Raw genomic sequence first — 10,411 nt, forward strand, 5'->3', positions numbered from 1 at the left:
TCCATGTTGTGCTGCCACCTTATCATCGGAAATGAGGGCTGGAGTTGCAATTCGGGTGGCCTGATCATCAACGTGGGCGATTGGTGTTGTGAAATGATGGATTGGTGTGATCAAAGTTGTTTCAATTTGTATGGCGGGATGTGTGACCGCCATGAGGGCGGACGATGAGAGACTTTGTTTCAAATATCCTGCAGATGTAGTTGGCAGGATCGACGGAGTAGAAACCAGAGTGGAAATGGTGGTTTCAGTACTTGCCTCAGTAGAGCTTGGTGTCTCTGGACCTGGGCTTGGTAAATAGCCTGTGTTGTCATGATTGGGAGAGTCGCTTGGAGCAACGTGAAAGCCACATTTGCTGTGGGTTTTCCGCTTTCAGTAGTTGCATCCTGTTTCTGGCGTGGTGTTACCATGTCATTCTCATTGGTGGTAAAACTCAAAGCTGACGGGTGTTTACCAAACCCGCGTCCATGTTGTGCTGCCACCTTATCATCGGAAATGAGGGCTGGAGTTGCAATTCGGGTGGCCTGATCATCAACGTGGGCGATTGGTGTTGTGAAATGATGGATTGGTGTGATCAAAGTTGTTTCAATTTGTATGGCGGGATGTGTGACCGCCATGAGGGCGGACGATGAGAGACTTTGTTTCAAATATCCTGCAGATGTAGTTGGCAGGATCGACGGAGTAGAAACCAGAGTGGAAATGGTGGTTTCAGTACTTGCCTCAGTAGAGCTTGGTGTCTCTGGACCTGGGCTTGGTAAAATAGCCTGTGTTGTCATGATTGGGAGAGTCGCTTGGAGCAACGTGAAAGCCACATTTGCTGTGGGTTTTCCGCTTTCAGTAGTTGCATCCTGTTTCTGGCGTGGTGTTACCATGTCATTCTCATTGGTGGTAAAACTCAAAGCTGACGGGTGTTTACCAAACCCGCGTCCATGTTGTGCTGCCACCTTATCATCGGAAATGAGGGCTGGAGTTGCAATTCGGGTGGCCTGATCATCAACGTGGGCGATTGGTGTTGTGAAATGATGGATTGGTGTGATCAAAGTTGTTTCAATTTGTATGGCGGGATGTGTGACCGCCATGAGGGCGGACGATGAGAGACTTTGTTTCAAATATCCTGCAGATGTAGTTGGCAGGATCGACGGAGTAGAAACCAGAGTGGAAATGGTGGTTTCAGTACTTGCCTCAGTAGAGCTTGGTGTCTCTGGACCTGGGCTTGGTAAAATAGCCTGTGTTGTCATGATTGGGAGAGTCGCTTGGAGCAACGTGAAAGCCACATTTGCTGTGGGTTTTCCGCTTTCAGTAGTTGCATCCTGTTTCTGGCGTGGTGTTACCATGTCATTCTCATTGGTGGTAAAACTCAAAGCTGACGGGTGTTTACCAAACCCGCGTCCATGTTGTGCTGCCACCTTATCATCGGAAATGAGGGCTGGAGTTGCAATTCGGGTGGCCTGATCATCAACGTGGGCGATTGGTGTTGTGAAATGATGGATTGGTGTGATCAAAGTTGTTTCAATTTGTATGGCGGGATGTGTGACCGCCATGAGGGCGGACGATGAGAGACTTTGTTTCAAATATCCTGCAGATGTAGTTGGCAGGATCGACGGAGTAGAAACCAGAGTGGAAATGGTGGTTTCAGTACTTGCCTCAGTAGAGCTTGGTGTCTCTGGACCTGGGCTTGGTAAAATAGCCTGTGTTGTCATGATTGGGAGAGTCGCTTGGAGCAACGTGAAAGCCACATTTGCTGTGGGTTTTCCGCTTTCAGTAGTTGCATCCTGTTTCTGGCGTGGTGTTACCATGTCATTCTCATTGGTGGTAAAACTCAAAGCTGACGGGTGTTTACCAAACCCGCGTCCATGTTGTGCTGCCACCTTATCATCGGAAATGAGGGCTGGAGTTGCAATTCGGGTGGCCTGATCATCAACGTGGGCGATTGGTGTTGTGAAATGATGGATTGGTGTGATCAAAGTTGTTTCAATTTGTATGGCGGGATGTGTGACCGCCATGAGGGCGGACGATGAGAGACTTTGTTTCAAATATCCTGCAGATGTAGTTGGCAGGATCGACGGAGTAGAAACCAGAGTGGAAATGGTGGTTTCAGTACTTGCCTCAGTAGAGCTTGGTGTCTCTGGACCTGGGCTTGGTAAAATAGCCTGTGTTGTCATGATTGGGAGAGTCGCTTGGAGCAACGTGAAAGCCACATTTGCTGTGGGTTTTCCGCTTTCAGTAGTTGCATCCTGTTTCTGGCGTGGTGTTACCATGTCATTCTCATTGGTGGTAAAACTCAAAGCTGACGGGTGTTTACCAAACCCGCGTCCATGTTGTGCTGCCACCTTATCATCGGAAATGAGGGCTGGAGTTGCAATTCGGGTGGCCTGATCATCAACGTGGGCGATTGGTGTTGTGAAATGATGGATTGGTGTGATCAAAGTTGTTTCAATTTGTATGGCGGGATGTGTGACCGCCATGAGGGCGGACGATGAGAGACTTTGTTTCAAATATCCTGCAGATGTAGTTGGCAGGATCGACGGAGTAGAAACCAGAGTGGAAATGGTGGTTTCAGTACTTGCCTCAGTAGAGCTTGGTGTCTCTGGACCTGGGCTTGGTAAAATAGCCTGTGTTGTCATGATTGGGAGAGTCGCTTGGAGCAACGTGAAAGCCACATTTGCTGTGGGTTTTCCGCTTTCAGTAGTTGCATCCTGTTTCTGGCGTGGTGTTACCATGTCATTCTCATTGGTGGTAAAACTCAAAGCTGACGGGTGTTTACCAAACCCGCGTCCATGTTGTGCTGCCACCTTATCATCGGAAATGAGGGCTGGAGTTGCAATTCGGGTGGCCTGATCATCAACGTGGGCGATTGGTGTTGTGAAATGATGGATTGGTGTGATCAAAGTTGTTTCAATTTGTATGGCGGGATGTGTGACCGCCATGAGGGCGGACGATGAGAGACTTTGTTTCAAATATCCTGCAGATGTAGTTGGCAGGATCGACGGAGTAGAACCAGAGTGGAAATGGTGGTTTCAGTACTTGCCTCAGTAGAGCTTGGTGTCTCTGGACCTGGGCTTGGTAAAATAGCCTGTGTTGTCATGATTGGGAGAGTCGCTTGGAGCAACGTGAAAGCCACATTTGCTGTGGGTTTTCCGCTTTCAGTAGTTGCATCCTGTTTCTGGCGTGGTGTTACCATGTCATTCTCATTGGTGGTAAAACTCAAAGCTGACGGGTGTTTACCAAACCCGCGTCCATGTTGTGCTGCCACCTTATCATCGGAAATGAGGGCTGGAGTTGCAATTCGGGTGGCCTGATCATCAACGTGGGCGATTGGTGTTGTGAAATGATGGATTGGTGTGATCAAAGTTGTTTCAATTTGTATGGCGGGATGTGTGACCGCCATGAGGGCGGACGATGAGAGACTTTGTTTCAAATATCCTGCAGATGTAGTTGGCAGGATCGACGGAGTAGAAACCAGAGTGGAAATGGTGGTTTCAGTACTTGCCTCAGTAGAGCTTGGTGTCTCTGGACCTGGGCTTGGTAAAATAGCCTGTGTTGTCATGATTGGGAGAGTCGCTTGGAGCAACGTGAAAGCCACATTTGCTGTGGGTTTTCCGCTTTCAGTAGTTGCATCCTGTTTCTGGCGTGGTGTTACCATGTCATTCTCATTGGTGGTAAAACTCAAAGCTGACGGGTGTTTACCAAACCCGCGTCCATGTTGTGCTGCCACCTTATCATCGGAAATGAGGGCTGGAGTTGCAATTCGGGTGGCCTGATCATCAACGTGGGCGATTGGTGTTGTGAAATGATGGATTGGTGTGATCAAAGTTGTTTCAATTTGTATGGCGGGATGTGTGACCGCCATGAGGGCGGACGATGAGAGACTTTGTTTCAAATATCCTGCAGATGTAGTTGGCAGGATCGACGGAGTAGAAACCAGAGTGGAAATGGTGGTTTCAGTACTTGCCTCAGTAGAGCTTGGTGTCTCTGGACCTGGGCTTGGTAAAATAGCCTGTGTTGTCATGATTGGGAGAGTCGCTTGGAGCAACGTGAAAGCCACATTTGCTGTGGGTTTTCCGCTTTCAGTAGTTGCATCCTGTTTCTGGCGTGGTGTTACCATGTCATTCTCATTGGTGGTAAAACTCAAAGCTGACGGGTGTTTACCAAACCCGCGTCCATGTTGTGCTGCCACCTTATCATCGGAAATGAGGGCTGGAGTTGCAATTCGGGTGGCCTGATCATCAACGTGGGCGATTGGTGTTGTGAAATGATGGATTGGTGTGATCAAAGTTGTTTCAATTTGTATGGCGGGATGTGTGACCGCCATGAGGGCGGACGATGAGAGACTTTGTTTCAAATATCCTGCAGATGTAGTTGGCAGGATCGACGGAGTAGAAACCAGAGTGGAAATGGTGGTTTCAGTACTTGCCTCAGTAGAGCTTGGTGTCTCTGGACCTGGGCTTGGTAAAATAGCCTGTGTTGTCATGATTGGGAGAGTCGCTTGGAGCAACGTGAAAGCCACATTTGCTGTGGGTTTTCCGCTTTCAGTAGTTGCATCCTGTTTCTGGCGTGGTGTTACCATGTCATTCTCATTGGTGGTAAAACTCAAAGCTGACGGGTGTTTACCAAACCCGCGTCCATGTTGTGCTGCCACCTTATCATCGGAAATGAGGGCTGGAGTTGCAATTCGGGTGGCCTGATCATCAACGTGGGCGATTGGTGTTGTGAAATGATGGATTGGTGTGATCAAAGTTGTTTCAATTTGTATGGCGGGATGTGTGACCGCCATGAGGGCGGACGATGAGAGACTTTGTTTCAAATATCCTGCAGATGTAGTTGGCAGGATCGACGGAGTAGAAACCAGAGTGGAAATGGTGGTTTCAGTACTTGCCTCAGTAGAGCTTGGTGTCTCTGGACCTGGGCTTGGTAAAATAGCCTGTGTTGTCATGATTGGGAGAGTCGCTTGGAGCAACGTGAAAGCCACATTTGCTGTGGGTTTTCCGCTTTCAGTAGTTGCATCCTGTTTCTGGCGTGGTGTTACCATGTCATTCTCATTGGTGGTAAAACTCAAAGCTGACGGGTGTTTACCAAACCCGCGTCCATGTTGTGCTGCCACCTTATCATCGGAAATGAGGGCTGGAGTTGCAATTCGGGTGGCCTGATCATCAACGTGGGCGATTGGTGTTGTGAAATGATGGATTGGTGTGATCAAAGTTGTTTCAATTTGTATGGCGGGATGTGTGACCGCCATGAGGGCGGACGATGAGAGACTTTGTTTCAAATATCCTGCAGATGTAGTTGGCAGGATCGACGGAGTAGAAACCAGAGTGGAAATGGTGGTTTCAGTACTTGCCTCAGTAGAGCTTGGTGTCTCTGGACCTGGGCTTGGTAAAATAGCCTGTGTTGTCATGATTGGGAGAGTCGCTTGGAGCAACGTGAAAGCCACATTTGCTGTGGGTTTTCCGCTTTCAGTAGTTGCATCCTGTTTCTGGCGTGGTGTTACCATGTCATTCTCATTGGTGGTAAAACTCAAAGCTGACGGGTGTTTACCAAACCCGCGTCCATGTTGTGCTGCCACCTTATCATCGGAAATGAGGGCTGGAGTTGCAATTCGGGTGGCCTGATCATCAACGTGGGCGATTGGTGTTGTGAAATGATGGATTGGTGTGATCAAAGTTGTTTCAATTTGTATGGCGGGATGTGTGACCGCCATGAGGGCGGACGATGAGAGACTTTGTTTCAAATATCCTGCAGATGTAGTTGGCAGGATCGACGGAGTAGAAACCAGAGTGGAAATGGTGGTTTCAGTACTTGCCTCAGTAGAGCTTGGTGTCTCTGGACCTGGGCTTGGTAAAATAGCCTGTGTTGTCATGATTGGGAGAGTCGCTTGGAGCAACGTGAAAGCCACATTTGCTGTGGGTTTTCCGCTTTCAGTAGTTGCATCCTGTTTCTGGCGTGGTGTTACCATGTCATTCTCATTGGTGGTAAAACTCAAAGCTGACGGGTGTTTACCAAACCCGCGTCCATGTTGTGCTGCCACCTTATCATCGGAAATGAGGGCTGGAGTTGCAATTCGGGTGGCCTGATCATCAACGTGGGCGATTGGTGTTGTGAAATGATGGATTGGTGTGATCAAAGTTGTTTCAATTTGTATGGCGGGATGTGTGACCGCCATGAGGGCGGACGATGAGAGACTTTGTTTCAAATATCCTGCAGATGTAGTTGGCAGGATCGACGGAGTAGAAGCCAGAGTGGAAATGGTGGTTTCAGTACTTGCCTCAGTAGAGCTTGGTGTCTCTGGACCTGGGCTTGGTAAAATAGCCTGTGTTGTCATGATTGGGAGAGTCGCTTGGAGCAACGTGAAAGCCACATTTGCTGTGGGTTTTCCGCTTTCAGTAGTTGCATCCTGTTTCTGGCGTGGTGTTACCATGTCATTCTCATTGGTGGTAAAAACTCAAAGCTGACGGGTGTTTACCAAACCCGCGTCCATGTTGTGCTGCCACCTTATCATCGGAAATGAGGGCTGGAGTTGCAATTCGGGTGGCCTGATCATCAACGTGGGCGATTGGTGTTGTGAAATGATGGATTGGTGTGATCAAAGTTGTTTCAATTTGTATGGCGGGATGTGTGACCGCCATGAGGGCGGACGATGAGAGACTTTGTTTCAAATATCCTGCAGATGTAGTTGGCAGGATCGACGGAGTAGAAACCAGAGTGGAAATGGTGGTTTCAGTACTTGCCTCAGTAGAGCTTGGTGTCTCTGGACCTGGGCTTGGTAAAATAGCCTGTGTTGTCATGATTGGGAGAGTCGCTTGGAGCAACGTGAAAGCCACATTTGCTGTGGGTTTTCCGCTTTCAGTAGTTGCATCCTGTTTCTGGCGTGGTGTTACCATGTCATTCTCATTGGTGGTAAAACTCAAAGCTGACGGGTGTTTACCAAACCCGCGTCCATGTTGTGCTGCCACCTTATCATCGGAAATGAGGGCTGGAGTTGCAATTCGGGTGGCCTGATCATCAACGTGGGCGATTGGTGTTGTGAAATGATGGATTGGTGTGATCAAAGTTGTTTCAATTTGTATGGCGGGATGTGTGACCGCCATGAGGGCGGACGATGAGAGACTTTGTTTCAAATATCCTGCAGATGTAGTTGGCAGGATCGACGGAGTAGAAACCAGAGTGGAAATGGTGGTTTCAGTACTTGCCTCAGTAGAGCTTGGTGTCTCTGGACCTGGGCTTGGTAAAATAGCCTGTGTTGTCATGATTGGGAGAGTCGCTTGGAGCAACGTGAAAGCCACATTTGCTGTGGGTTTTCCGCTTTCAGTAGTTGCATCCTGTTTCTGGCGTGGTGTTACCATGTCATTCTCATTGGTGGTAAAACTCAAAGCTGACGGGTGTTTACCAAACCCGCGTCCATGTTGTGCTGCCACCTTATCATCGGAAATGAGGGCTGGAGTTGCAATTCGGGTGGCCTGATCATCAACGTGGGCGATTGGTGTTGTGAAATGATGGATTGGTGTGATCAAAGTTGTTTCAATTTGTATGGCGGGATGTGTGACCGCCATGAGGGCGGACGATGAGAGACTTTGTTTCAAATATCCTGCAGATGTAGTTGGCAGGATCGACGGAGTAGAAACCAGAGTGGAAATGGTGGTTTCAGTACTTGCCTCAGTAGAGCTTGGTGTCTCTGGACCTGGGCTTGGTAAAATAGCCTGTGTTGTCATGATTGGGAGAGTCGCTTGGAGCAACGTGAAAGCCACATTTGCTGTGGGTTTTCCGCTTTCAGTAGTTGCATCCTGTTTCTGGCGTGGTGTTACCATGTCATTCTCATTGGTGGTAAAACTCAAAGCTGACGGGTGTTTACCAAACCCGCGTCCATGTTGTGCTGCCACCTTATCATCGGAAATGAGGGCTGGAGTTGCAATTCGGGTGGCCTGATCATCAACGTGGGCGATTGGTGTTGTGAAATGATGGATTGGTGTGATCAAAGTTGTTTCAATTTGTATGGCGGGATGTGTGACCGCCATGAGGGCGGACGATGAGAGACTTTGTTTCAAATATCCTGCAGATGTAGTTGGCAGGATCGACGGAGTAGAAACCAGAGTGGAAATGGTGGTTTCAGTACTTGCCTCAGTAGAGCTTGGTGTCTCTGGACCTGGGCTTGGTAAAATAGCCTGTGTTGTCATGATTGGGAGAGTCGCTTGGAGCAACGTGAAAGCCACATTTGCTGTGGGTTTTCCGCTTTCAGTAGTTGCATCCTGTTTCTGGCGTGGTGTTACCATGTCATTCTCATTGGTGGTAAAACTCAAAGCTGACGGGTGTTTACCAAACCCGCGTCCATGTTGTGCTGCCACCTTATCATCGGAAATGAGGGCTGGAGTTGCAATTCGGGTGGCCTGATCATCAACGTGGGCGATTGGTGTTGTGAAATGATGGATTGGTGTGATCAAAGTTGTTTCAATTTGTATGGCGGGATGTGTGACCGCCATGAGGGCGGACGATGAGAGACTTTGTTTCAAATATCCTGCAGATGTAGTTGGCAGGATCGACGGAGTAGAAACCAGAGTGGAAATGGTGGTTTCAGTACTTGCCTCAGTAGAGCTTGGTGTCTCTGGACCTGGGCTTGGTAAAATAGCCTGTGTTGTCATGATTGGGAGAGTCGCTTGGAGCAACGTGAAAGCCACATTTGCTGTGGGTTTTCCGCTTTCAGTAGTTGCATCCTGTTTCTGGCGTGGTGTTACCATGTCATTCTCATTGGTGGTAAAACTCAAAGCTGACGGGTGTTTACCAAACCCGCGTCCATGTTGTGCTGCCACCTTATCATCGGAAATGAGGGCTGGAGTTGCAATTCGGGTGGCCTGATCATCAACGTGGGCGATTGGTGTTGTGAAATGATGGATTGGTGTGATCAAAGTTGTTTCAATTTGTATGGCGGGATGTGTGACCGCCATGAGGGGCGGACGATGAGAGACTTTGTTTCAAATATCCTGCAGATGTAGTTGGCAGGATCGACGGAGTAGAAACCAGAGTGGAAATGGTGGTTTCAGTACTTGCCTCAGTAGAGCTTGGTGTCTCTGGACCTGGGCTTGGTAAAATAGCCTGTGTTGTCATGATTGGGAGAGTCGCTTGGAGCAACGTGAAAGCCACATTTGCTGTGGGTTTTCCGCTTTCAGTAGTTGCATCCTGTTTCTGGCGTGGTGTTACCATGTCATTCTCATTGGTGGTAAAACTCAAAGCTGACGGGTGTTTACCAAACCCGCGTCCATGTTGTGCTGCCACCTTATCATCGGAAATGAGGGCTGGAGTTGCAATTCGGGTGGCCTGATCATCAACGTGGGCGATTGGTGTTGTGAAATGATGGATTGGTGTGATCAAAGTTGTTTCAATTTGTATGGCGGGATGTGTGACCGCCATGAGGGCGGACGATGAGAGACTTTGTTTCAAATATCCTGCAGATGTAGTTGGCAGGATCGACGGAGTAGAAACCAGAGTGGAAATGGTGGTTTCAGTACTTGCCTCAGTAGAGCTTGGTGTCTCTGGACCTGGGCTTGGTAAAATAGCCTGTGTTGTCATGATTGGGAGAGTCGCTTGGAGCAACGTGAAAGCCACATTTGCTGTGGGTTTTCCGCTTTCAGTAGTTGCATCCTGTTTCTGGCGTGGTGTTACCATGTCATTCTCATTGGTGGTAAAACTCAAAGCTGACGGGTGTTTACCAAACCCGCGTCCATGTTGTGCTGCCACCTTATCATCGGAAATGAGGGCTGGAGTTGCAATTCGGGTGGCCTGATCATCAACGTGGGCGATTGGTGTTGTGAAATGATGGATTGGTGTGATCAAAGTTGTTTCAATTTGTATGGCGGGATGTGTGACCGCCATGAGGGCGGACGATGAGAGACTTTGTTTCAAATATCCTGCAGATGTAGTTGGCAGGATCGACGGAGTAGAAACCAGAGTGGAAATGGTGGTTTCAGTACTTGCCTCAGTAGAGCTTGGTGTCTCTGGACCTGGGCTTGGTAAAATAGCCTGTGTTGTCATGATTGGGAGAGTCGCTTGGAGCAACGTGAAAGCCACATTTGCTGTGGGTTTTCCGCTTTCAGTAGTTGCATCCTGTTTCTGGCGTGGTGTTACCATGTCATTCTCATTGGTGGTAAAACTCAAAGCTGACGGGTGTTTTACCAAACCCGCGTCCATGTTGTGCTGCCACCTTATCATCGGAAATGAGGGCTGGAGTTGCAATTCGGGTGGCCTGATCATCAACGTGGGCGATTGGTGTTGTGAAATGATGGATTGGTGTGATCAAAGTTGTTTCAATTTGTATGGCGGATGTGTGACCGCCATGAGGGCGGACGATGAGAGACTTTGTTTCAAATATCCTGCAGATGTAGTTGGCAGGATCGACGGAGTAGAAACCAGAGTGGAAATGGTGTTTCAG

The 10,411-nt window shown here is 48.7% G+C and overlaps 2 protein-coding genes across 2 annotated transcripts; both read right to left on the reverse strand.

Moving 5' to 3' along the window:
• Positions 1–179: 179 nt before the first annotated feature.
• On the reverse strand, positions 180–6,412 carry LOC110843344 (mucin-5B). Its single transcript, XM_022089305.1, has 2 exons — positions 3,022–6,412; positions 180–2,959 (listed from the first exon to the last, which is right to left on the reverse strand). The coding sequence occupies exons 1-2, from the start codon at positions 6,410–6,412 to the stop codon at positions 180–182; spliced, it is 6,171 nt and encodes a 2,056-aa protein (XP_021944997.1).
• A 7-nt stretch (positions 6,413–6,419) lies between these two features.
• On the reverse strand, positions 6,420–10,170 carry LOC110843345 (mucin-5B-like). Its single transcript, XM_022089307.1, has 2 exons — positions 9,034–10,170; positions 6,420–8,837 (listed from the first exon to the last, which is right to left on the reverse strand). The coding sequence occupies exons 1-2, from the start codon at positions 10,168–10,170 to the stop codon at positions 6,420–6,422; spliced, it is 3,555 nt and encodes a 1,184-aa protein (XP_021944999.1).
• Between the last annotated feature and the right edge of the window lie 241 nt (positions 10,171–10,411).

The sequence above is a fragment of the Folsomia candida genome, unplaced genomic scaffold, assembly GCF_002217175.1.
Source record: "Folsomia candida strain VU population unplaced genomic scaffold, ASM221717v1 Fcan01_Sc002, whole genome shotgun sequence".
Lineage (NCBI taxonomy): Eukaryota > Metazoa > Arthropoda > Collembola > Entomobryomorpha > Isotomidae > Folsomia > Folsomia candida.